The following is a 27,958-nucleotide window of genomic DNA, read 5'->3' as shown; positions in this document are numbered from 1 at the left end:
GTTAAAAAAAAAACAAAAAAAAAAAGTTTTTTGTTTGTTCAAGTAAATGATGCAATTATAATGTTTTTTGAAGGGGCTTTTGTTAGGGTTTTTTAACCCACATGGTTAATTAAGAGACACTCAGGTGTTTTTCTAATAGGCCTCAAAACATTGAGTGAGGTGGGAGGGGCCTATTTTCGCGCCTCAGTTGCGCAGTTTCTTTTCCTTAAGAGTCATCCAACTGCTCCTGCTGTGTTTGAGGGCTGTAAAGGAGGTTTTTTTCCCCCACAAATCATTCTGAAGTTCTGAAGGGCAGGTAGGCGCCACAGCAGAGCTGTGGCAAGGTGCTGAAAGTCTTTTTTACCGGTTTTGATGTTTTTTCAATCCGGTTTTGCCATTAAGGCGTTAATTGTTTATTTGCATAGTTGTGCAATGTTACTAAGGCTGTAAGATAATACTGTAAAAATTTCGTTAAGTTTACTGCTTTTTTACACTGTTTTGCAGAACTTGTACAGCTTTTTTTCTCTTAAAGGCACAGTACCGTTTTATTTCTAAGTGTTATTTACTTTGATTACAGTGTTTTCCAAGCTTGCTTGTTACATTACTAGCCTGTTTAACATGTCTGATACCAAGGAAAATCCTTGTTCAATATGTTTGGATGCCATTGTGGAACCCCCTCTTAGAATGTGTCCCAAATGTACTGATATGTCTATTAATTATAAAGAACATATATTAGCACTTAAAAATAGAGCAATAGATGATTCTCAGTCAGAAGTAAATGAGGGTTCGCCATCTAGCTCTCCCCAAGTGTCACAACCAGTAACGCCCGCACAAGTGACGCAAAGTACCTCTAGTGCGTCACATTCATTTACTTTACAAGACATGGCCACAGTTATGAATACAACCCTCACTGAGGTTTTGTCCAAACTGCCTGGTTTACAAGGAAAGCGGGACAGCTCTGGGTTAAGGAAAAATGCTGAGCCATCTCACGCTTTAGTAGCTGTTTCTGATATACCCTCAGGGGCGAGGGATTTGTTATCTGAGGGAGAAATTTCTGATTCAGGAAAGACGCTTCATCTGACAGATTCTGATATGACGGCCTTTAAATTTAAGCTTGAACACCTCCACTTATTGCTTAGGGAGGTATTAGCAACTCTAGATGATTGTGACCCTATAGTGGTCCCAGAGACATTGTGTAAAATGGATAGATACTTAGAGGTTCCTGTTTACACTGATGTTTTTCCAGTCCCTAAGAGGATTGTGAATATTATTGCTAAGGAGTGGGATAGACCAGGTATTCCGTTCACTCCCCCTCCTGTTTTTAAGAAAATGTGTCCCATATCTGATACCATAAGGGACTCATGGCAGACAGTTCCTAAGGTGGAGGGAGATATTTCTACTCTGTCTAAGCGTACAACTATACCTATCGAGGACAGTTGTGCCTTCAAAAATCCTATGGATAAAAAAGTAGAGGGTCTCCTGAAGAAACTTTTTGTTCATCAAGGTTTTTCTCTCCAAACTATTGCGTGCATTGTTCCTGTAACGACTGCAGCTGCTTTCTGGTTTGAGGCTCTAGAAGATGCTTTTCAAATGGAGACTCCATTAGAGGAAATTATGGACAGAATTAAGGCATTTAAGTTGGCTAATTCTTTTATTACAGATGCCGCTTTTCAACTGGCTAAATTAGCGGCAAAGAATTCAGGTTTTGCCATTTTAGCACGCAGGGCGTTATGGCTTAAGTCCTGGTCTGCTGATGTGTCATCTAAATCGAAACTTTTGAACATTCCTTTCAAGGGTAAGACCCTATTCGGGCCTGAAATTAAGGAGATTATTTCAGACATCACTGGAGGGAAGGGTCATGCCCTCCCTCAGGATAGATAAAATAAGATGAGGGCCAAACAAAATAATTTTCATTCCTTTCGGAACTTTAAGAGTGGTCCCGCTTCAGCTTCCTCTGCTACAAAGCAAGAGAGGAATTTTGCCCAATCCAAGTCAGTCTGGAGACCTAACCAGGCTTGGAACAAGGGTAAACAGGCCAAGAAGCCTGCAGCTGCCTCTAAGACAGCATGAAGGGGTAGCCCCCGATCCGGGACCGGATCTAGTAGGGGGCAGACTCTCTCTCTTCGCTCAGGCTTGGGCGAGAGATGTTCAGGATCCCTGGGCTTTAGAAATTGTGTCCCAGGGATACCTTCTGGAATTCAAGGGCTCCCTTCCAAGGGGGAGATTTCACATTTCTCGATTGTCTGTAAACCAGACAAAGAGAGAGGCGTTCTTACGCTGTGTTGAAGACCTACATACCATGGGGGTGATTCGCCCAGTCCCAAAGGAGGAACAGGGGCTAGGGTTTTATTCAAACCTGTTTGTGGTTCCCAAGAAAGAGGGAAGTTTCAGACCAATCTTGGATCTCAAAATTCTAAACAAGTTCCTCAAAGTTCCATCGTTCAAGATGGAGACTATTCAAACTATTCTACCTCTGATCCAGGAGGGTCAATATATGACTACCGTGGACTTAAAGGATGCGTATCTACACATCCCTATTCACAGAGATCATCATCAATTCCTCAGATTTGCCTTTCTGGACAGGCATTACCAGTTTGTGGCCCTTCCCTTCGGGTTGGCCACGGCTCCCAGAATTTTCACAAAAGTGCTAGGGTCCCTTCTGGCGGTTCTACGACCACGGGGCATAGCAGTGGCGCCTTATCTAGACGAAATCTTAATTCAGGCGTCGACTTTCCAGCTAGCCAAGTCTCACACAGACATCGTGTTGGCTTTTCTGACATCTCATGGGTGGAAGGTGAACATAAAAAAAGAGTTCTCTCTTCCCTCTTACAAGAGTTTCCTTTCTAGGGACTCTGATAGACTCGATAGAAATGAAAATATTTCTGACGGAGGTCAGAAAGTTAAAACTCTTATCCACTTGCCGAGCTCTTCATTCCATTCCTCGACCATCAGTGGCTCAGTGTATGGAAGTAATCGGACTCATGGTAGCGGCAATGGACATAGTCCCTTTTGCTCGTCTACACCTCAGACCAGTGTTTTTCAACCAGTGTGCCGTGGCACACTAGTGTGCCGTGAGAGATCCTCAGGTGTGCCACGGCAGACTGACAACAGTGTGACATATTTTTTAAACTTTGCTTGTTTTTTACTCCCAGTGCAGGGGTAGTTTGTAGGAGGCATGGCATAACAGCACAATACATACAGTATGTGTGTGTTTGTGTGTATGTGTATATATATATGCTGTATTAGGCTACAATGTGTGATTTTTTTAAAATTTTGGGATGGTGGTGTGCCACAGGATTTTTTAATGTAAAAAAGTGTGCCACGGCAAAAAAAAGGTTAAAAATCACTGCCTCAGACCACTGCAACTATGCATGCTCAAACAGTGGAATGGGGATTATGCAGATTTATCACCTCAACTGCATCTGGACCAGGAGACCAGAGATTCTCTTCTCTGGTGGTTGTCTCAGGACCACCTGTCTCAGGGAATGTGCTTCCGCAGGCCAGAGTGGCTCATTGTAACGACAGATGCCAGCCTGTTAGGCTGGGGTGTAGTCTGGAACTCCCTGAAAACACAGGGCTTATGGTCTCGGGAGGAAGCTCTCCGACAGCTTGCTGTGGCCAAATTAATCAGATTTCAGTCAGACAACATCACGACTGTAGCTTATATCAATAATCAGGGAGGAACAAGGAGTTCTCTAGCGATGATGGAGGTAACCAAAATAATTCGGTGGGCAGAGGATCACTCTTGCCATTTCTCAGCAATCCACATCCCAGGAGTAGAGAACTGGGAGGCGGATTTTCTGAGTCGTCAGACTCTTCATCCGGGGGAGTGGGAACTCCATCCGGAGGTATTCACCCAACTGATTCAGCTATGGGGCACACCAGAATTGGATCTGATGGCGTCTCGTCAGAATGCCAAGCTTCCTCGTTACGGGTCCAGGTCCCGGGATCCCAAGGCGGTACTGATAGATGCTCTAGCAGTGCCTTGGTCCTTCAATCTGGTTTATGTATTTCCACCGTTTCCTCTCCTTCCACGTCTGGTTGCCAGAATCAAGTAGGAGAGAGCTTCGGTAATTCTGATAGCTCCTGCGTGGCCACGCAGGACTTGGTATGCAGACCTAGTGGACATGTCCTCGGTTCCACCGTGGACTCTGCCAATGAGACGGGACCTTCTAATTCAAGGCCCGTTCACGCATCCAAATCTAATTTCTCTGCGTCTGACTGCTTGGAGATTGAACGCATGATTTTATCAAAGCGTGGTTGCTCTGAATCGGTCATTGATACCCTGATTCAGGCTAGAAAGCCTGTCACCAGGAAGATTTATCATAAGATTTGGCGCAAATATCTTTATTGGTGTGAATCCAAGGGTTACTCATGGAGTAAGATTAGGATTCCTAGAATACTGTCTTTTCTCCAAGAAGGTTTGGAGAAGGATTATCTGCTAGTTCTCTTAAAGGTCAAATATCTGCTTTGTCTATTCTACTTCACAAACGTCTGGCAGTTATCCCAGACGTTCAAGCATTTAGTCAGGCTTTGGTCAGAATCAAGCCTGTATTTAAACCTGTTGCTCTGCCATGGAGCCTAAACTTAGTTCTTAATGTTCTTCAAGGGGTTCCGTTTGAACCTATGCATTCCATAGATATTAAGCTTTTATCTTGGAAAGTTTTGTTTTTAGTAGCTATCTCTTCGGCTCGAAGAGTTTCTGAGCTATCTGCTTTAGAATGTGATTCCCCTTACCTTGTTTTCCATGAAGATAAGGTGGTATTACATACCAAACCTGGGTTTCTTCCTAAGGTTGTTTCTAATAAGAATATCAATCAAGAGATTGTGGTTCCTTCTTTGTGTCCTAATCCTTCATCTAAGAAGGAACGTCTGTTACACAATCTTGATGTGGTTCGTGCTTTAAAATTCTACTTACAAGCAACTAAAGATTTCCGTCAAACATCTTCATTGTTTGTTGTTTATTCTGGTAAGCGGAGAGGTCAAAGGGCTACGGCTACCTCTCTTTCCTTTTGGCTGAAAAGCATCATCCGTTTAGCCTATGAGACTGCTGGACGGCAGCCTCCTGAAAGGATTACTGCTCATTCTACTAGAGCTGTGGCTTCCACATGGGCTTTTAAAAATGTGGCTTCTGTTGAACAGATTTGTAAGGCGGCGACTTGGTCTTCGCTTCATACTTTTTCCAAATTTTCCAAATTCGATACTTTTGCTTCTTCGGAGGCTATTTTTGGGAGAAAGTTTCTACAAGCAGTGGTGCCTTCCGTTTAAGGTCCCTGTCTTGTCCCTCCCTTCATCCGTGTCCTAAAGCTTTGGTATTGGTATCCCACAAGTAAGGATGAATCCGTGGACTCGATACATCTTACAAGAGAAAACATAATTTATGCTTACCTGATAAATTTATTTCTCTTGTGATGTATCGAGTCCACGGCCCGCCCTGTTTTTTAAGACAGGCATATATATTTTTATTTTTAAACTTTCAGTCACCACTGCACCCTATGGTTTCTCCTTTTTCTTCCTAGCCTTCGGTCGAATGACTGGGGGGTGGAGCTAAGGGGGGAGCTATATAGGCAGCTCTGCTGTGGGTGCTCTCTTTGCCACTTCCTGTAGGGGAGGAGAATATCCCACAAGTAAGGATGAATCTGTGGACTCGATACATCACAAGAGAAATAAATTTATCAGGTAAGCATAAATTATGTTTTTTTTGCATCTTATTATGGCATAAGCATTTTTTCCCATTCCTGAAACTGCTATTTGAGGAAATTGGATATTTTGTTTAAATGTTTTTTTCTTTTTACATTTTGTAAGATGTCTCCGTCTGATCCTGCCTCTTATGTTGCTGTAGAAACCATGCTGCCTGAACACAGTTCTACCAAAGCTGAGTGTGTCTATTGTAAATTAACGGGTGTGATTTCTTCAGCCCAATTATTTGGCATCTGTCATGATAAGCTTTTGCATGCTGATAATGTTTCTATTAGTACTAATACATTGTCTGTTGTTCCTTCAACGTCTAATGTACCTGATATTCCTGCAGATGTAAAGAATTATATTTCTACAGCTATAAATAAGGCTATGCCTGCTATTCCGCCTTTAAATAAATGTAAAAGGTCTTTTAAAACTTCTCATAATTCTGATGAACTTTGTATTGACCGACAGCATACTGAAATATCCTCTGCTGATAAAGATTCCTCTGGTTCAGAGGACCCTGAATCAGATTCTGGAATTGACATATCTTCCTATCTGTTTAAGATTGATTATATTCGTTCTTTGTTGAAGGAAGTTTTGGTTACTTTGGGTATTAAAGAGTCTAGTCCTCTAATAACAAAGCCAGTAAACGTTTAAATTCTGTTTTTAAACCTCATAAGGTTGCTCCTGAGGTTTTTCCTATTCCAGATGCTGTTTCTGATATGATTACTAAGCAATGGTATAAGCCTGGTTCTTCTTTTAATACGCCTTCTAGGTTTAAGATGTCGTATCCTTTACCTGTGGCTAATTTAGAGTTTTGGGGCTATTTCCACTCTTGCCAAACGTACTACTATTCCTATAGAAAATAGTACTTCTTTTAAGGATCCTTTAGATAGAAAGATTGAATATTATCTAAGAAAAGCTTATTTACATTCTGGTTATATTCTTAGACCTTCCATTTCTATGGCCGATGTGGCTGCTGCTTCAACTTTTTGGTTGGACAGTTTAGCTCATCAGATAGAAGATACTGATTTGTCTAGCATTATTCTTCTGCTTCAACATGCTAATTATTTAATTTGTGATGCTATATTTGACATTATTAAGATCAATGTTAAATCTATGTCTTTAGCCAGAAGAGCGTTATGGCTTAAATCTTGGAATGCTGACATGGTGTTTAAATCTAAATTACTATCTTTATTTTTCCAGGGTAAGAATTTATTTGGTTCTCAATTGGATTCTATTATTTCCACTATCACTGGGGAAAGGGAGTTTTTTTACCTCAAGATAAAATGTCCAAGGGTAAATTTAAGGCTCCTAATCGTTTTTGTTCCTTTCGTCAGAATAAAGAACAAAAAAAACACTCTAAGGCCTCTGGTTCCAATTGGAGACCATCTTCAAATTGGAATTAAACCAAGCCTTATAAAAAAAACAAATCCATCCCCCAAGACTGCATGAAGGTACGGCCCTCAATCCAGTTCAGCTGGTGGGGGGCAGATTGAAATTATTTCAGGAAATGTGGTCAGGTTCTGTTCAAAATCAGTGGATTCAGAATATTGTGTCTCAAGGGTATCGAATAGGTTTCAGAATGAAACCTCCTGTGGGAAAATTCTTTCTCATGTTCCAACAAATCCTGTGAAGGCTCAGGCTTTTTTGAAATGTGTTTCAGATCTAGAGCTTTCACTGGTGATTGTTCCAGTTCCTCTACAGGAACAGGGTTTGGGGTTCTATTCAAATCTATTCATTGTCCCAAAGAAAGAGAATTCTTTCAGACCAGTTCTGGACCTGAAACTTTTAAATCATTTTGTAAGAGTCCCATTTTTCAAGATGGTAACTATAAGGACTACTCTGCCTTTTGTTCAGCAAGGGCATTTTATGTCAACAATAGATTTACAGGATGCTTATCTTCATATTCCGATTCATCCAGACCACTACCGGTTTTTGAGATTCTCTTTTCTAGACAAGCATTACCAGTTTGTCGCTCTTCCATTTGGCCTAGCGACAGCTCCAAGAATCTTTTCGAAGGTTCTCGGTGCCCTTCTATCTGTAATCAGAGAGCAGGGTATTGCAGTGTTTCCTTATTTGGACGATATCTTGGTACTAGCTCAGTCTTTTCATTTAGCAGACTCTCACACAAAACTAGTGTGGTTTCTTCAAAGGCATCGTTGGAGGATCAATTTAAAAATGTTTCTTGATTCCTCAAACAAGGGTCACCTTTTTAGGTTTCCTGATAGATTCAGTGTCCAAGACTCTGTCTTCAACCTACATACAAGGCGAATGAGATTGGTTTTAGCGTGTCTAAACCTTCAGTCTCGATCGTTCCCTTCAGTGGCTATGTGCATGTAAGTTTCATGAAAGAAAACATAATTTATGTAAAAACTTACTTGATAAATTAATTTCTTTCACAGTGGCAAGAGTCCATGAGACCCACCCTTTTTTTGGTGGTAATTATTTTTTTGGTATGAAAACACATTTTTTTTTTTCCAGTTCCTCTTTTTTGTATGCCTTTTTACACCTCACTACTTGGCTATATGTTAAAACTGAGGTATGTGTGTGGTGGGAGGTGTATTTATAGACATTTTGAGGTTTGGGAAACTTTGCCCCCTCCTGGTAGAAATGTATATCCCATACGCCACTAGCTCATGGACTCTTGCCACTATGAAAGAAATGAATTTATCAGGTAAGTTCTTAAATAAATTATGTTTTTGTACCTTGTGTGTGTTGGTTATCTTCACATAAAGGTGTCTTAGTCTCGAGTTCTGAAGCTTAAACGCAGGTGATTTAATAAGGTTTAGCAGATTGTTTCATGAAATCATGTCCTTTTTACATCCACTGACAACTTAGTTTGCACACTGCTGTTTTGGCGCCAACTTGATTGAGAACAAATATAAACAGATTTTATTTAATCCAAATCCTTATCCTCTGTGGTTTCCCTGTTGCACAAACCTCAAAGCAATGAAATGACTTCCAGCTCTCTTTGATGCTGAACCATAAAAAGCAAAACGCAATTTAAACTGTAGTCTATTCATAGCTTTAAGAATGTCCATCTTTTGATTGGTTAATAACAGGACGTTCTGTTTTTGTGTTCTACACGAGTGTGAGAGAAATAGAGCTATATCTGTACTGATGAGTAGATGGCCTTTTACTACTGGAGTACGTAGAAACTCCTCCCAGAAGCTGCACCCCTACGTATACGCTTTCTGCTCCCTCCTACATATATACTTCTAGTACCAAAGTTTGGAGCTTGTGGCTGGATTAGAAAGATTAACCCCATACAGTGGTTGTGTTTGCCAACATATTATACATTGTTTCAGAATGAAGTGGCTTAGCTGTTTGCCCTTTACCCTTATTTATTTATTTTTTGTTTGTTTAGGGTTTTAGCTTAAAGAGACTTCTGTTCTATTGCAATACTTTTTGGTTTGGTTCTGATTTTGGTTAAAAAAAAACTCTGATATGTGCTGTAAACCGTTGCTGGTCATGATTAAAGCAAATACATTCCAAACAAGGGAACACACAAGACTTAACTTGATAGATTCAAATAGGTAAAGACTGCATCTGTAGAACTGTATTCTTCAATTATGTGCAAAAATCAGGTGCCGAATCTGATACATTTTTACTATGTGTTTAATGTACAGGAATACACAAACTGGTCCATTGCAGATGTTCAACACAAATATTTTTCATCAGGCATATTCAAAGAGCATCCGATTAAATATGTTAAATATTTTTGCATAAAGTTTGTTTTTCACATTTGATTCTCGCTTGCTTACCTAAAAGGACATGGCCAGGTTCAGTTTTGTGTTCTATTTATTTTTTTATTTATTTTAAAAAAAAAGTGCCTAAACATAATAATTTTTTGGCTATGGTGCACTCTTTAACATTTAGATTATTTTTTGTTAAGGAAAGAAATTTGAAAATACCGAGATGTTTGGCCAGTACCCTCTCCAGGTGAATGGGTTTAAAGATCTCCACGAGTGCCTGGAGGCAGCGATGGTAGAGGGAGAAATAGAGTCGTTGCATTCGGAAAACTCTGGCAAGTCTGGTCAGGAGGTGAGAAATGTATATTGTTTACATCATTAAATAATTTTGACAAATGCATTTTTATTTATTTTATATCAACATTTTATCATAACAAGCACCTTTTTGCTTCTAAGAGTGAAAATATGTTAGAAAGTACGAGTATAAAAAAAATAGTTGTTACAATCTGATTTAAGATTATTGGGCATGAGGAAATTCCAAAACAGAAATCTCTCAATACGATATGATCTTAAAGTGTATTGTTCTGTCATGTTCATAATGACCCTACATGAAGCAGTAGATGGTGTAATCCACTGAGATAAAATGAAAACTTCAGCAAACACTGTTATAAGTAGAACAGAGAGAGTAAAATTCCACATAGTTATAAATATCCTTTAATGATATGACATGTGATGATGCATAATGTGATTAAACAGAACAAGAGTAAAAACAATCTGCAGTAAGTAAAATTCCATTCAGTTCTGATGATGTGATTCACCTCTCAGGCCAGTGGGCCACCACTATGACCAGAAGTCAATGTGTCTCCCAGTCTCCACTTGAAAGAACCGCATTAATAGTAAGTGTGCAGCATCATGCAAGTTAACACCAGTCCTCCCTAGGCCATCAAAATATTTGTTAGGTGGCCCCTTCTTTTTACACCCACTGTCCCTTTCCTGCATCTTTTATGTTTCTATCTATAAAGCTCTTCTTTTGTTCTTCTCTTCCTACTTGGATGTCATTTCTGTTATTTTCTTTGGATTTCTGATGATTTCATAGACCCATTAGATCGGGCCTAGTTGTCATCTGCTTGGAGTCACAAGATTGCTCTAAAGGACCTTGGTCTAATTTTAAGCATGACCATACATGCAATTTATCTTTCTGATCATGAAGCAAGCTGAAGAACATTCTGATCTTGGGGCGCATTTTGTAATGTTTCAGTGACTCTGTAGTAGTTACCAGCTTACAGATTAAAGGGACAGTCTAGGCCAAAATAAACTTTCATGATTCAGATAGAGCATGTAATTTTAAATAATTTTCCAATTTACTTTTATCACCAATTTTGCTTTGTTCTCTTGGTATTCTTAGTTGAAAGCTTAACCTAGGAGGTTCATATGCTAATTTCTTAGACCTTGAAGCCCACCTCTTTCAGATTGCATTTTAACAGTTTTTCACCACTAGAGGGTGTTAGTTCACGTATTTCATATAGATAACACTGTGCTCGTGCACAAGAAGTTATCTGGGAGCAGGCACTGATTGGCTAGACTGCAAGTCTGTTAAAAGAACTGAAAAAAGGGTCAGTTTGCAGAGGCTTAGATACAAGATAATCACAGAGGTTAAAAGTATATTATTATAACTGTGTTAGTTATGCAAAACTGGGAAATGGGTAATAAGGGATTATCTATCTTTTAAAACAATAAAAATTCTGGTGTAGACTGTCCCTTTAAGCGTACTATCTTTCAACTCTAGAGAACATAAGTGATAACATTGAAACTCACAAATGTTTAGCATTTAACTGTTGGACAGGCAATATTTGGGTGTACTGACCAAGTTAGCTGTCCCTCAGGTTATACACCAGTGTAAATCCACCACCACTTAGCATCAGCTGGCAATAGGATCCTGCAAGTACCAATAAAAGCTAAAAAAAAAAAAAAAAAAAAAAAAAAAAGTCAACTAGAAGCTGTGACAAATTTAAAAAGAAATACACAATGTTTATTACTACAAGTTTCTAAGCTAAAATGATAGCTGCTACATTAGTGCCATATTTATAAACATAACTTTTTCATGTGACTGACAGAACAATCTCAAAGATATATCACTCTGTACGACAGCAGGTGGTTCCCTTGGTTGGTGGTGCAATACCGGCCATTCAGCAGACGTTTGTAGCTAGCATCACAATTGTTTGGGTCTTGCAATGGAAGCCAGTCTCCTGTCATGGACAGCAGTTTGGTGTGGCATACTAGTGCATGGTATATTGTCTCCCAGAAAGGCAACACTTCTAATCAGATCTGTCCTGCTTCACTTGCAGGTACTGTAGCTCTATAGGACGTTCCTTGTGCATGCAGTAATGATAATGCCTCAGGAGCAGTTTATATCTGTCATCAAGGGGGCACACGCTATGTTTATGTTCCACTCCACAGGATTCTGACATTTGTAGTGTTTCATGTTCCATCACAGGTAATGGTCTCCTCATCCTAGTGAATTTTCCACTCACTTTGGTGGACTTGTTCAGTAGTGAGACAGAACTTTAGAGCTTTTATTTAGAGCTCCAGAACCAAAGACCCCGGAATTGCTTTAGTAATTGTTCTTCCCTTTCCATGGTTTTTCTCTAGGCTATGATTTTCAACATGTTGACTGACAAAGATTTTTAACACAGCATTGCGCTATTCTGGCCGCTTGACACTTGGTTCTCAGATGTTTGTTCCTTCTGTGGTTTACGTCCCTATGTCCCTGTCTTATGACACTGGCCGCTCTTATCCTAAAAGCATGCAAAGCAAAGTTTCTACCCATACAGATGGCCTCCACTACTATGAATCCAGATATTGTTCCTCTGACTGTATTATACACCTTATATGGTCAGGTCTGTAACTTGCACTGGAGTCTTAGTATTACTGTGTATGATTGACTTTGTGTCAAGCATTGCTTGACTAGTTGTGTAAAGCAACCATGTGGTCCTGACATAATTTTAATACATTTCATCTTTTCATTGTTTTTGCTTCTTCTGAGGCATTGTTTGAGAGACATTTTACAGGCAATTTTACGTCTCATTTATAACTTGTTTTCACAGTATCCCGTCCTTCCATTAAATTGGTTATGACTGTCACCAAAACAATTGACCCTCGCCATTGGTCCGGGTGGTCTATAAGCATGTGCTGTTACAATGTAAAACAGAATGTGTTCTTCATACTGTTCAATCCCTTTCAGCACATTCGGAGTGACCGTACATAAAAACCCATCTTTTCTGGTTTGGTACTCTCGTTCTTTCTGTCTTGTACTTCTCTTACTTTCTCTCTTAGCTTGGCCAGCAGTCAAAATTGGAAAAGAGAGTGTGTGCTGGGCATAGAGATAAATAAGGTCCTGCTAAATGCTGTGCTCAGGTTTGTGTTTGTCTGCAAGTAGATGGCTATTTACCCAGTTGTTGAGTCATCCCAGACTTCATGTGTTATCGCTCACAATATAGTGAAAGGGATTTAATGTTAAGAACAAATATCCTGGGTGTTTGTCTTTTGTGTGATCCATGCCCATCCATGGTTTAAGTTTAGTTTACTTCCTAATGTTAAATAGGTTAACATTTTGACTTGCATTTAGTTAAGAATTATTTAAAGGGATACAAAGGTGCAATTTTATTAATGCACTACTGCTTGAACAGAACTATGCCAGAACAGAACAGTGCATTGCTGGTCAAGAGTGGTCTTTAACTGTGTGTTTAACTCCTTTGTGGGTGTAAAACACAGTCCAGTTCAAGCAATAGCTCCTTAATGTTCTTGCACATTAAATTGTATTATTGCTCCTTTGCCCCTTTATAAGAGGCGCCACCCAGGTTAGTGAAGAGCCAGTCATATATTTTATTAGGAGCCAGGGAATGATTTATATAAAGATGTATGTAAATAAACTTGTAGCTCCTGGAATTTGTCAAGCTCTAATGTTAACTGTTAATTTTTTTTTTCTCTGATATTAAATTGGCAGCCTTTTTACATTTGTTATGGCTCATTACTTTATATGCAGTCGCCTGACATGCTGTGCTATTATAGCGTTCCTCACCAATTTCTCTAGGCACTGTTGTTTCAGAACAGCACGTACTATTACGTTTCTTTCAGGGTGTAACATAGATTTATAGATTTGTACTGTTTGTAATAATGCTGAGCCCATAGGCTACTTGCAGTGGCACACGTAATTGAATCATATAGCTGGACCTCTGCATCTGGAAATGTCCAAAATCGTTGCAGTTTTGTATTAATGTGTTTTTTTTAACTGTAAAATATGGTTAAAGTATATTAGAGCAGATAAAGGAAGAGCGTGTTTCTTGCAGGAAAATATTTTTATCTTATCCTGGCTTTTACTCCAGCGGTACATGTTTTAAGTTGGTCATCCTTATTTATGGAATATGAAGAGTAATCAGTTGTGAATGTGGCAGCTGGTTCCAAATTGCACTTTCCTAAACTGCCCCCCCCCTATCTATATATATATATATATATATACTGCAGAAAAAATATGATTTCAATAATAGAAAATTACATTTCATATAGGCTGTTGTATTTATATCCACTTTTGAATGTATCTGAAAATTACAAAAGGTATCACTATGTCTCTTCTACTTCATTTGGGACAAAATGTCCTGGACAGTGATCAGATTTTTGTGTAATTTGTTGTGTGGGCATATGAGTATTACCATAAAATAATCTGTTGTGAAATAAAATTAACTGTTAACCCACCTTTTTAAAAGCATGCAACACCATAGAAGCTTAGAGAGGGAGGGAAAAGTAAGCAAAAGCTCACATAAATTGTCGAAAAGTATTAACCAAACCCTCCCTGGGACTAAGTCAATCAAGTACAATATTTAGATGTATTTTACAGCAGAAGGCAGCAAAATAAATAATACATGTATATTGCAATAGTGTTTCACTTGCAGTAAAGAAACATTTTATGCATTGTTAAAATGTCATGTTTGTTTCAGTCTCCATGAGTCTTTCTCTGACAGAGCACATAAGCTTAAAGGGATATGAGACTCAGAATATTTCTTTTGTGATTCAGACTGAACATACCATTTAAAAAAAAAAAAAAAAAAAGTTTCTAATTTACTTCTGTTATCAAATTTGCTGTTTCCCCATGATATTCTGTGTTGAAGAGATACCTAGGTAGGCATCTGGAGCACTACATAGCAGGAAACAGTGCTGCCATCTAGTGTTCTTGCAAATCGATAACATTTTTGCAAAACTGCTGCCATATAGTGCTGCTAAGCATACATCCCTGCTTTTACAAAAAAGATACCAAGAGAACGATGAAAAATTGATAATAGAAGTAAATTAGAATGTTGTTTAAAATAACATGCTCTATCTGAATCATGGAATAAATATTTGGGGTTTTATATCCCTTTAAAATTGGTGTCAAACTAATTTAATTTACTTTTATCGTCAAGTTTGCTTTGTTCTCTTGGTATTCTTTGTAGAAAGCTTAAACCTAGGTAGGCTCATATGCTAATTTCTAAGCCCTTGAAGGCTGCCTCTTATCTGAATGGATTTGGCAGTTTCTTTTACAAAGATATGACGAGTCCACGGATTTCATCCTTACTTGTGGGATATTATCTTCCTGCTAACAGGAAGTGGCAAAGAGCACCACAGCCCTTCCCCTCCACCCTCAGTCATTCTCTTTGCCTATGTTATACTAGGAAGACATGGTAAAGTGAGGTGTTAGTTTTAGTTTCTTCAATCAAGAAGTTTTTTATTTTAAATGGTACCCGTGAGTACTATTTTCCTCAGGGGGTTATGGAAGAAGATTTCTACACTGAGGTTGATGATCTTAGCAGTTGTAACTAAGATCCATGCTGGTTCCCAGAAGACTTCTGAAGGTAACCATGAGACATCTTCAGTGTGGAGACCGGATTCATGCTACAAGCAGCATTAAGGTTTGTGCAGCCTTTTATTTATGAGGAGACTTGATATATCAGAACTGGCTGGCATTTATATTCCCTGTATGGGAATTGGGTAAGCAGTAATCCTATTTTACAAGAAGGGTGTTACTGGAGTCCCTGGATTTTATATATAAATCGTTGACATTATTTGTGTTATCTGTGTTTTGATAACTTAGGTGTAAAACCGCTTACCCATGCGGTTGTGTTTGGGCCTACTCCGGCATCGGCCTTAAGGGGCGGGGCCTATTTCTCCAACATAGGTGTGTCCGGTCCACGGCGTCATCCTTACTTGTGGGATATTCTCTTCCCCAACAGGAAATGGCAAAGAGCCCAGCAAAGCTGGTCACATGATCCCTCCTAGGCTCCGCCTACTCCAGTCATTCTCTTTGCCGTTGTACAGGCAACATCTCCACGGAGATGGCTTAGAGTTTTTTAGTGTTTAACTGTAGTTTTTATTATTCAATCAAGAGTTTGTTATTTTGAAATAGTGCTGGTATGTACTATTTACTCAGAAACAGAAAAGAGATGAAGATTTCTGTTTGTATGAGGAAAATGATTTTAGCAACCGTCACTAAAATCCATGGCTGTTCCACACAGGACTGTTGAGAGCAATTATCTTCAGTTGGGGGAACAGTGAGCAGTCTCTTGCTGCTTGAGGTATGACACATTCTAACAAGACGATGTAATGCTGGAAGCTGTCATTTTCCCTCTGGGATCCGGTAAGCCATGTTTATTACGATTGTAAATAAGGGCTTCAAAAAGGGCTTATTAAGACTGTAGACTTTTTTTGGGCTAAATCGATTGATTATTAACACATATTTAGCCTTGAGGAATCATTTTATCTGGGTATTTTGATATAATAATATCGGCAGGCACTGTTTTAGACACCTTATTCTTTAGGGGCTTTCCCAAAGCATAGGCAGAGCCTCATTTTCGCGCCGGTGTTGCGCACATGTTTTTGAGAGGCATGGCATGCAGTCGCATGTGAGAGGAGCTCTGATACTTAGAAAAGACTTTCTGAAGGCGTCATTTGGTATCGTATTCCCCTTGGGGCTTGGTTGGGTCTCAGCAAAGCAGATACCAGGGACTGTAAAGGGGTTAAAGTTCAAAACGGCTCCGGTTCCGTTATTTTAAGGGTTAAAGCTTCCAAATTTGGTGTGCAATACTTTTAAGGCTTTAAGACACTGTGGTGAAAATTTGGTAAATTTTGAACAATTCCTTCATGTTTTTTCGCATTTGCAGTAATAAAGTGTGTTCAGTTTAAAATTTAAAGTGACAGTAACGGTTTTATTTTAAAACGTTTTTTGTACTTGTTATCAAGTTTATGCCTGTTTAACATGTCTGAACTACCAGATAGACCGTGTTCTGAATGTGGGGAAGCCAGAATTCCTATTCATTTAAATAAATGTGATTTATGTGACAATGACAATGATGCCCAAGATGATTCCTCAAGTGAGGGGAGTAAGCATGGTACTGCATCATTCCCTCCTTCGTCTACACGAGTCTTGCCCACTCAGGAGGCCCCTAGTACATCTAGCGCGCCAATACTCCTTACTATGCAACAATTAACGGCTGTAATGGATAATTCTGTCAAAAACATTTTAGCCAAAATGAACACTTATCAGCGTAAGCGCGACTGCTCTGTTTTAGATACTGAAGAGCATGACGACGCTGATATTAATATTTCTGAAGGGCCCCTAACTCAGTCTGATGGGGCCAGGGAGGTTTTGTCTGAGGGAGAAATTACTGATTCAGGGAACATTTCTCAACAAGCTGAACCTGATGTGATTGCATTTAAATTTAAGTTGGAACATCTCCGCATTCTGCTTAAGGAGGTATTATCCACTCTGGATGATTGTGACAAGTTGGTCATCCCAGAGAAACTATGTAAAATGGACAAGTTCCTAGAGGTGCCGGGGCTCCCAGAACTTTTCCTATACCCAAGCGGGTGGCGGACATTGTTAATAAAGAATGGGAAAGGCCCGGTATTCCTTTCGTCCCTCCCCCCATATTTAAAAAATTGTTTCCTATGGTCGACCCCAGAAAGGACTTATGGCAGACAGTCCCCAAGGTCGAGGGAGCGGTTTCCACTTTAAACAAACGCACCACTATACCCATAGAGGATAGTTGTGCTTTCAAAGATCCTATGGATAAAAAATTAGAAGGTTTGCTTAAAAAGATGTTTGTTCAGCAGGGTTACCTTCTACAACCAATTTCATGCATTGTCCCTGTCGCTACAGCCGCATGTTTCTGGTTCGATGAGCTGATAAAGGCGGTCGACAGTGATTCTCCTCCTTATGAGGAGATTATGGACAGAATCAATGCTCTCAAATTGGCTAATTCTTTCACCCTAGACGCCACTTTGCAATTGGCTAGGTTAGCGGCTAAGAATTCTGGGTTTGCTATTGTGGCGCGCAGAGCGCTTTGGTTGAAATCTTGGTCGGCTGATGCGTCTTCCAAGAACAAGCTACTTAACATTCCTTTCAAGGGGAAAACGCTGTTTGGCCCTGACTTGAAAGAGATTATCTCGGATATCACTGGGGGTAAGGGCCACGCCCTTCCTCAGGATCGGCCTTTCAAGGCAAAAAATAAACCTAATTTTCGTCCCTTTCGTAGAAACGGACCAGCCCAAAGTGCTACGTCCTCTAAGCAAGAGGGTAATACTTCTCAAGCCAAGCCAGCTTGGAGACCAATGCAAGGCTGGAACAAGGGAAAGCAGGCCAAGAAACCTGCCACTGCTACCAAGACAGCATGAAATGTTGGCCCCCGATCCGGGACCGGATCTGGTGGGGGGCAGACTCTCTCTCTTCGCTCAGGCTTGGGCAAGAGATGTTCTGGATCCTTGGGCGCTAGAAATAGTCTCCCAAGGTTATCTTCTGGAATTCAAGGGACTTCCCCCAAGGGGGAGGTTCCACAGGTCTCAGTTGTCTTCAGACCACATAAAAAGACAGGCATTCTTACATTGTGTAGAAGACCTGTTAAAAATGGGAGTGATTCATCCCGTTCCATTAAGAGAACAAGGGATGGGGTTCTACTCCAATCTGTTTATAGTTCCCAAAAAAGAGGGAACGTTCAGACCAATCTTAGATCTCAAGATCTTAAACAAGTTTCTCAAGGTTCCATCGTTCAAGATGGAAACCATTCGAACTATTCTTCCTTCCATCCAGGAAGGTCAATTCATGACCACGGTGGATTTAAAGGATGCGTATCTACATATTCCTATCCACAAGGAACATCATCGGTTCCTGAGGTTCGCATTCCTGGACAAACATTACCAGTTCGTGGCGCTTCCTTTCGGATTAGCCACTGCTCCAAGGATTTTCACAAAGGTACTAGGGTCCCTTCTAGCTGTGCTAAGACCAAGGGGCATTGCTGTAGTACCTTACTTGGACGACATTCTGATTCAAGCGTCGTCCCTTCCTCAAGCAAAGGCTCACACGGACATTGTCCTGGCCTTTCTCAGATCTCACGGATGGAAAGTGAACGTGGAAAAGAGTTCTCTATCTCCGTCAACAAGGGTTCCCTTCTTGGGAACAATAATAGACTCCTTAGAAATGAGGATATTTCTGACAGAGGCCAGAAAAACAAAACTTCTAGACTCTTGTCGGATACTCCATTCCGTTCCTCTTCCTTCCATAGCTCAGTGCATGGAAGTGATCGGGTTGATGGTAGCGGCAATGGACATAGTTCCTTTTGCACGCATTCATCTAAGACCATTACAACTGTGCATGCTCAGTCAGTGGAATGGGGACTATACAGACTTGTCTCCGAAGATACAAGTAAATCAGAGGACCAGAGACTCACTCCGTTGGTGGCTGTCCCTGGACAACCTGTCACGAGGGATGACATTCCGCAGACCAGAGTGGGTCATTGTCACGACCGACGCCAGTCTGATGGGCTGGGGCGCGGTCTGGGGATCCCTGAAAGCTCAGGGTCTTTGGTCTCGGGAAGAATCTCTTCTACCGATAAATATTCTGGAACTGAGAGCGATATTCAATGCTCTCAAGGCTTGGCCTCAGCTTGCGAGGGCCAAGTTCATACGGTTTCAATCAGACAACATGACAACTGTTGCGTACATCAACCATCAGGGGGGAACAAGGAGTTCCCTGGCGATGGAAGAAGTGACCAAAATCATTCTATGGGCGGAGTCTCACTCCTGCCACCTGTCTGCTATCCACATCCCAGGAGTGGAAAATTGGGAAGCGGATTTTCTGAGTCGTCAGACATTGCATCCGGGGGAGTGGGAACTCCATCCGGAAATCTTTGCCCAAGTCACTCAGCTGTGGGGCATTCCAGACATGGATCTGATGGCCTCTCGTCAGAACTTCAAAGTTCCTTGCTACGGGTCCAGATCCAGGGATCCCAAGGCGGCTCTAGTGGATGCACTAGTAGCACCTTGGACCTTCAAACTAGCTTATGTGTTCCCGCCGTTTCCTCTCATCTCCAGGCTGGTAGCCAGGATCAATCAGGAGAGGGCGTCGGTGATCTTGATAGCTCCTGCGTGGCCACGCAGGACTTGGTACGCAGATCTGGTGAATATGTCATCGGCTCCTCCTTGGAAGCTACCTTTGAGACGAGACCTTCTTGTTCAGGGTCCGTTCGAACATCCGAATCTGGTTTCACTCCAGCTGACTGCTTGGAGATTGAACGCTTGATCTTATCGAAGCGAGGATTCTCAGATTCTGTTATCGATACTCTTGTTCAGGCCAGAAAGCCTGTAACTAGAAAGATTTACCACAAAATTTGGAAAAAATATATCTGTTGGTGTGAATCTAAAGGATTCCCTTGGGACAAGGTTAAGATTCCTAGGATTCTATCCTTCCTTCAAGAAGGATTGGAAAAAGGATTATCTGCAAGTTCCCTGAAGGGACAGATTTCTGCCTTGTCTGTGTTACTTCACAAAAAGCTGGCCGCTGTGCCAGATGTTCAAGCCTTTGTTCAGGCTCTGGTTAGAATTAAGCCTGTTTACAAACCTTTGACTCCTCCTTGGAGTCTCAATTTAGTTCTTTCAGTTCTTCAGGGGGTTCCGTTTGAACCCTTGCATTCCGTTGATATTAAGTTATTATCTTGGAAAGTTTTGTTTTTAGTTGCAATTTCTTCTGCTAGAAGAGTTTCAGAATTATCTGCTCTGCAGTGTTCTCCTCCTTATCTGGTGTTCCATGCAGATAAGGTGGTTTTACGTACTAAACCTGGTTTTCTTCCAAAAGTTGTTTCTAACAAAAACATTAACCAGGAGATTATCGTACCTTCTCTGTGTCCGAAACCAGTTTCAAAGAAGGAACGTTTGTTGCACAATTTGGATGTTGTTCGCGCTCTAAAATTCTATTTAGATGCTACAAAGGATTTTAGACAAACATCTTCCTTGTTTGTTGTTTATTCCGGTAAAAGGAGAGGTCAAAAAGCAACTTCTACCTCTCTCTCTTTTTGGATTAAAAGCATCATCAGATTGGCTTACGAGACTGCCGGACGGCAGCCTCCCGAAAGAATCACAGCTCATTCCACTAGGGCTGTGGCTTCCACATGGGCCTTCAAGAACGAGGCTTCTGTTGATCAGATATGTAGGGCAGCGACTTGGTCTTCACTGCACACTTTTACCAAATTTTACAAGTTTGATACTTTTGCTTCTTCTGAGGCTATTTTTGGGAGAAAGGTTTTGCAAGCCGTGGTGCCTTCCATTTAGGTGACCTGATTTGCTCCCTCCCTTCATCCGTGTCCTAAAGCTTTGGTATTGGTTCCCACAAGTAAGGATGACGCCGTGGACCGGACACACCTATGTTGGAGAAAACAGAATTTATGTTTACCTGATAAATTACTTTCTCCAACGGTGTGTCCGGTCCACGGCCCGCCCTGGTTTTTTTAATCAGGTCTGATAATTTATTTTCTTTAACTACAGTCACCACGGTACCATATGGTTTCTCCTATGCAAATATTCCTCCTTAACGTCGGTCGAATGACTGGGGTAGGCGGAGCCTAGGAGGGATCATGTGACCAGCTTTGCTGGGCTCTTTGCCATTTCCTGTTGGGGAAGAGAATATCCCACAAGTAAGGATGACGCCGTGGACCGGACACACCGTTGGAGAAAGTAATTTATCAGGTAAACATAAATTCTGTTTTTCGCGCGCTTAGATGCGCACTTCCTTCAGACTTGGCAGCAGCAAGCAGTAACGCCGGTGGCTACTGGACTGTGCAATCTGGTCTGGAGTGTTGGAAAGTTGTTTCGAAGTACCCTGGGGGCAGGTAGGCGCCACAGAGGTGCAGAGGGTATTTTTGACTGTAAATTGACAAGTTGTTGATCTAAGTACTTTAGAGCTTTATTTCTCCCCTTACTACTGGGGTGCAGTAATTTTTGGATAAACCAACGATTTTAAGTTAAATTTGGAGGTAATTTAACGTTATTTAAGCACTTTGGAAAAAGTGTTCACTTTTTCTTTTCTTAAAGGCGCAGTACACGTTTTTTCAAAAGTTTATTTTAAGCAATAAATAAGTGTTTAAACGACTTTTGTGGTTATTACTAGTCTGTTCAAACATGTCTGACATTGAGGAATCTGAATCTCATTGTTCTATGTGTTTAGAAGCTATTGTGCAACCCCCTCTAACATTGTGTAACTCTTGTACTGAAAGAGCCTTACATTGTTAAGAGGTATATTAGGTCAAGAAAGTGTGCCTAAGGATGATTCTCAGTCTGAAGAGAATCGGGATATGCCATCCATTTCTCCCCAAGTGTCACAACCTTTAACGCCCACACAAGCGACGCCAAGTACTTCTAATGCGTCTAATTCTTTTACTCTGCAGGAGATGGCTGCAGTTATGTTAACTACCCTTACTGAGGTATTGTCTAAATTACCAGTGTTGCAGGGTAAACACAGTAGGTCAGGTATTAATGTGAATACTGAATCATCTGATGCTTTATTAGCTATTTCCAATGTACCCTCACAGTGTTCTGAGTTGGGGGTTAGGGAATTACTGTCTGAGGGTGAATTTCAGGGAATGTTTTACCTCAGACAGATTCGGACGCTATGTCCTTTAAATTTAAGCTTGAACACCTCTGCCTGTTACTTTGGGAGGTTTTAGCGACTCTGGATGATTGTGACCCTATTGTAATTCCTAATTTTAAGAAAATGTTTCTCATTTCAGACACCATTCGGGACTCATGGCAAACGGTCCTTAAGGTAGAGGGAGCTATATCTACCCTTTCTAAGCGTTCACCTATACCCATTCAGGATAGTTGTGCTTTCAAAGACCCTATGGATAAGAAATTAGAGGGTCTACTAAAGAAATTATTTATTAATCAGGGGTTTCTGTTACAACCTACGGTTTGCATTGTTCCAGTAACTACTGCAGCAGCTTTTTGGTTTGAGGCTCTAGAAGAGTCTCTTAAGGTTGAGACTCCATTAGATGACATCTTAGATAGAATTAAGGCTCTCAAGCTAGCTAATTCTTTTATTACTGATGCCGCTTTTCAAATTGCTTAATTAGCGGCAAAGAATGCAGGATTTGCGATTCTAGCACGTAGAGCGTTGTGGCTCAAATCTTGGTCTGCTGATGTCTCATCAAAAACTAAGCTTTTAGCTATTCCTTTTAAAGGTAAGACCCTTTTTGGGCCTGAATTGAAGGAAATCATTTCTGACATTACAGGAGGTAAAGGCCATGCACTACCTCAGGATAAGTCTGTTAAGATGAGGGGTAAACAAAATAATTTTCGTTCCTTTCGGAACTTTAAAGGAGGACCCTCCGCTTCCTCTTCTTCTACAAAGCAGGAAGGGAATTTTACCCAATCTAAGTCAGTCTGGAGACCCAACCAGAACTGGAATAAAGGTAAACAATCCAAAAAGCCCGCTGCTGCTACTAAGACAGCATGAAGGGGCGGCCCCCAATCCGGGACCGGATCTAGTAGGGGGCAGACTCTCTTTCTTTACCCAGGCTTGGGCAAGAGATGTTCAGGACCCCTGGGCACTAGAAATAGTGACCCACGGTTAAAGATTGGAATTCAAGGACTTTCTCCCAAGAGGGAGATTTCATCTTTCAGGATTATCTGCAAACCAGATAAAAAGAGAGGCTGTGTAAAAGACCTTTTTACCATGGGAGTAATTTGTCCAGTTCCAAAATTAGAACAGGGACAGGGGTTCTACTCAAATCTATTTGTGGTTCCCAAAAAAGAGGGAACTTTCAGACCCATCTTAGACCTCAAGTGTCTAAACAAGTGTCTCGGAGTCCAATCATTTAAGATGGAGACTATACGAACAATTTTACCAATGATCCAGGAGGGTCAATATTTGACTACTGTGGACTTGAAGGATGCTTACCTTCATATTCCTATCCACAAGGATCATCATCAGTTTCTAAGGTTTGCCTTCCTGGACAAACATTATCAGTTCGTGGCTCTTCCCTTCTGGTTGGCCACAGCACCCAGAATCTTCACAAAGGTTCTAGGGTCTCTCTTGGCGTTTCTCAGACCGCGAGGCATAGCAGTGGCGCCTTATCTGGACGATATTCTAATTCAGGCGTCATCTTTTCAACTGACAAAATTTCACATGGACATAGTGTTGTCTTTCCTGAGAACTCACGGTTGGAAGGTGAACATAGAGAAGAGTTCACTTGTTCCACAGACAAGGGTTCCTTTCTAGGGAACTCTGATAGACTCGGTAGCCATGAAAATATTTCTGACAGAGGTCAGAAAATCAAAGATTTTAAATACTTGCCGAGCACTTCAGTCCATTCCTCGGCCACCAGTGGCTCAGTGTATGGAGGTAATTGGATTAATGGTAGCGGCAATGGACATCGTTCCATTTGCTCGCTTTCATCTCAGACCACTGCAACTGTGCATGCTCAGACAGTGGAATGGGGATTATGCGGATTTATCTCCTCAGATAAATCTGGATCAAGAGACCAGAAACACTCTTCTTTGGTGGTTGTCGCTGGATCATCTGTCCCAGGGGACTTGTTTCCGCAGACCCTCGTGGGTGATAGTGACAGCGGATGCCAGTCTTCTGGGCTGGGGTGCAGTTTGGAACTCCCTGAAGGCTCAGGGTGTTTGGACTCAGGTGGAGTCTCTATTTCCAATCAATATTCTGGAACTGAGAGCAATATTCAATGCGCTTCAGGCGTGGCTTCAGTTGGCTTCGGCCAAATTCATCAGATTCCAGTCGGAAAACATCACGACTGTGGCATATATCAATCATCAGGGGGGAACAAGGAGTTCCTTAGCGATGATAGAAGTATCCAAGATAATCCGTTGGGTGGAGGCCCACTCTTGTCATCTGTCAGCGATCTACATCCCAGGAGTAGAGAACTGAGAAGCGGATTTTCTAAATCGACAGACTTTTCATCCGGGGAATGGGAACTTCACCCGGAGGTATTTGCCTCATTGATTCTAAGATGGGGCAGACCGGAATTGGATCTGATGGCATCTCGACAAAATGCCAAGCTTCCAAGATACGGATCCCGGTCAAGGGATCCTCAGGCCAAACTGATAGATGCCTTGGCAGTGCCTTGGTTGTTCAGCCAAGCTTATGTGTTTCCACCATTTCCTCTCCTCCCACGCGTGATTGCTTGAATCAAACAGGAGAGAGCTTCAGTGATCCTGATAGTTCCTGTGTGGCCACGCAGGACTTGGTATGCGGATCTAGTGGACATGTCCTCTCTGCCACCGTGGAGGCAGGACCTTCTCATTCAAGGTCCTTTCCAACATCCAAATCTAATTTCTCTGCAGCTGACTGCGTAGAGATTGAACGCTTGATTTTATCGAAGCAAGGATTCTCTTATTCGGTCATCAATACTTTGATACAGGCTAGAAAGCCTGTCACTAGAAAAATATATCATAAGATATGGCGTAAATATCTTTATTGGTGTGAATCGAAGGGTTACTCATGGAGTAAAGTTAGGATTCCTAGGATTCTGTCTTTTCTCCAAGAAGGATTGGAGAAAGGGTTATCAGCAAGTTCCTTAAAGGGACACATTTCAACTTTGTCAATTCTGTTTCACAAACGTTTGGCAAATGTGCCAGCTGTTCAGTCTTTTTGTCAGGCTCTATCTAGAATTAAGCCTGTATTTAGACCCATTACTCCTCCCTGGAGTTTGAATTTAGTTCTTCGAGTTCTTCAAGGGGTTCCGTTTGAACCCATGCATTCCATGGATATCAAATTGTTATCTTGGAAAGTTCTGTTTTTAGTTGCTATTTCTTCTGCTCAAAGAGTTTCTGAGCTTTCAGCGCTACAGTGTGATTCTCCTTATCTCATTTTTCATTCTGATAAGGTGGTGTTACGTACCAAACCTGGATTTCTTCCTAAGGTTGTTTCAAATAAGAATATTAATAAGGAAATTGTTGTTCCTTCCTTAAGTCCTAACCCTTCTTCTAAGAAGGAGCGTATGTTGCATAATTTGGATGTGGTCCGTGCCTTAAAGTTTTACTTACAGGCAACTAAGGATTTCCGTCAATCATCTTCATTATTCATTGTTTATTCTGGAAAGCGTAGGGGTCAGAAAGCTACGGCTACCTCTTTCTTTTTGGCTGAGAAGTATCATCCGCCTGGCATATGAGACTGCTGGACAGCAGCCTCCTGAAAGAATTACGGCTCATTCTACTAGGGCTGTGGCTTCCACATGGGCCTTTAAAAACGATGCATCTGTTGAACAGATTTGTAAGGCTGGACTTGGTTGTCCCTTCACACTTTTTCCAAATTTTACAAATTTGATACTTTTGTTTCTTCTGAGGCTATTTTTGGGAGAAAGGTTCTTCAAGCAGTGGTGCCTTCTGTTTAGGTTCCTGTCTTGTCCCTCCCTTTCATCTGTGTCCTTTTGCTTTGGTATTGGTTTCCCACAAGTAAGGATGAAATCCGTGGACTCGTCATATCTTTGTAAAAAATTTATGTTTACCTGATAAATTAATTTCTTTTACGATATGACGAGTCCACGGCCCACCCTGTTCTTTTTAAGACAGTTTTTCTGCACCTTTTAGCCTTTCCTTTTTCTCTTCCTATACCTTCGGCCAAATGACTGAGGGTGGAGGGGAAGGGGAGGGGCTATATATTCAGCTCTGCTGTGGTGCTCTTTGCCACTTCCTGTTAGCAGGAGGTTAATATCCCACAAGTAAGGATGAAATCCGTGGACTCATCATATCGTAAAAGAAATTAATTTACCAGGTAAGCATTAATTTACTTTTTTCACAGTTAGAGGGCATTAGTTTGTGTGCCATTTAGATAACATTGTGATCACGCCCGTGGAGTTACTTATGAGTCAGCATTAATTGCCTGAAATGCAAGTCTGTCAAAAGATCTGAGATAAGGAGACAGACGCTTGGATACAAGGTTATCACCGAGGTAAAAAGTATATTAATATAACAGTGTTGATTATGCAAAACTAGGGAATGGTAAATAAAGGCATTATCTATCTTTTTTATCCAATAATATTTTTGGTTTTTACTGTCCCTTTAACCTGGTGTTAAAGGTTCTGCAGGTTCTTCCTTTTGAACCTATGCATAAGGTGTGTTTTAAACTGCTGTCTCTGAAGGTTTTATTCCTTTTGGCTATCTCTTCTTCTAGATAGTTTCAGAGTTATCTGCTCTTTCTTGTGTTCCTCCTTATCTTGTTTTTCATCAGGATAAGCAGTTTTACGGACTATTTTAGACTTTTTTACCTAAAGTTGTTTCTTCAGATAATTTAAGCAGAGAAACTGTTGTTCCTCCTTTGTGTCCTGATCCTAAGAATGCTTCAGATATCTGTGTATAATTTGGATGTTGTTAGAGCATTGAAATATCATATGGATGCTACTAAGGACTTTAGACAGACTTCTAGTTTATTCATTCACTTTTTTGGTGCAAAAAAGGACAAAGTTTCTGTGGTTTCTTTGGCCTTTTGGTTGAAACTCTTGATTTGCAAAGCATAATTGGAGACAGCCTCCACCGCAACAAATTACTGCTCATTCTACTAGGTCAGTTGCAACTTCTTGGGCTTTCAAGAATGAGGCTTCAGTTGACCAGATTTGCAAAGCAGCTAATTTGTCTTCTTTGCATACTTTTATAAAATTTTACCATTTTGATGTTTCTGCTTCTTCTGCCTTTGGTAGGAAGGTCCTTCAGACAGTTGTCTGTTTGATTATTTTTTTTTTCTTGCCCGATTCATTTATTTTTTTAAGTGCATTAAAAAAAAGAAAAGAAAATATTTTTTTTCTGCCCTTGTTGGGTTTTTGTGGGGTTGTAGATTTATTTTCTGAGTGAAAAAAGATGTTTTTTAAATCCCTCCCTTTGTTATTACTGGTGGACTCCACAGCTTGGGTATTGGTGCCCAGGAGTAATGGATTGTGAACTCTCAGAGAATATAATTTATGCTTACCTGATAAATTCATTTCTTTCATTGTGGTGAGATTCCAAGAGACCCTATACTTTGTTTTGGGTTTAGTATTTTCTTAAGCACATAGCAGGTCGCTATGTAGCGGAGAACAAGTGATTTTAGCAATTCCAACCCAAATAACTAGACAGACTAGCATTCAGGTGAAAACAAGAACTAACCTTTATTAGGGAAAACACACAACATTTATACAGAAACTGATCTTGATAACAAGCCTTATCTGACCTTCATATCTCCCGCCATTCCCACCCCTCCAGACAGGCTGGCGCCTGCCATGGAAGCCACAGTCTCTCAGAGACCCAGGACACAGGGGTGG

The 27,958-nt window shown here is 40.9% G+C and overlaps 1 protein-coding gene across 2 annotated transcripts in view; it reads left to right on the top strand.

Annotated features, from left to right (window-relative positions):
* USP25 (ubiquitin specific peptidase 25) overlaps positions 1 to 27,958 on the top strand; it is a 458,760-nt gene that overhangs the window by 233,142 nt on the left and 197,660 nt on the right. For both annotated transcript variants that reach the window (XM_053706014.1, XM_053706013.1), the window contains exon 10: positions 9,560 to 9,708. In XM_053706014.1, the coding sequence (XP_053561989.1) occupies positions 9,560 to 9,708 (149 nt within the window). The remainder of the gene's footprint in view (positions 1 to 9,559; positions 9,709 to 27,958) is intronic.

The sequence above is a fragment of the Bombina bombina genome, chromosome 3, assembly GCF_027579735.1.
Source record: "Bombina bombina isolate aBomBom1 chromosome 3, aBomBom1.pri, whole genome shotgun sequence".
Classification (NCBI taxonomy): Eukaryota; Metazoa; Chordata; class Amphibia; order Anura; family Bombinatoridae; genus Bombina; species Bombina bombina.
The sequence above is the reverse complement of the archived record's forward strand: the minus strand, read 5'-3'. Positions and strand labels throughout refer to the sequence as shown.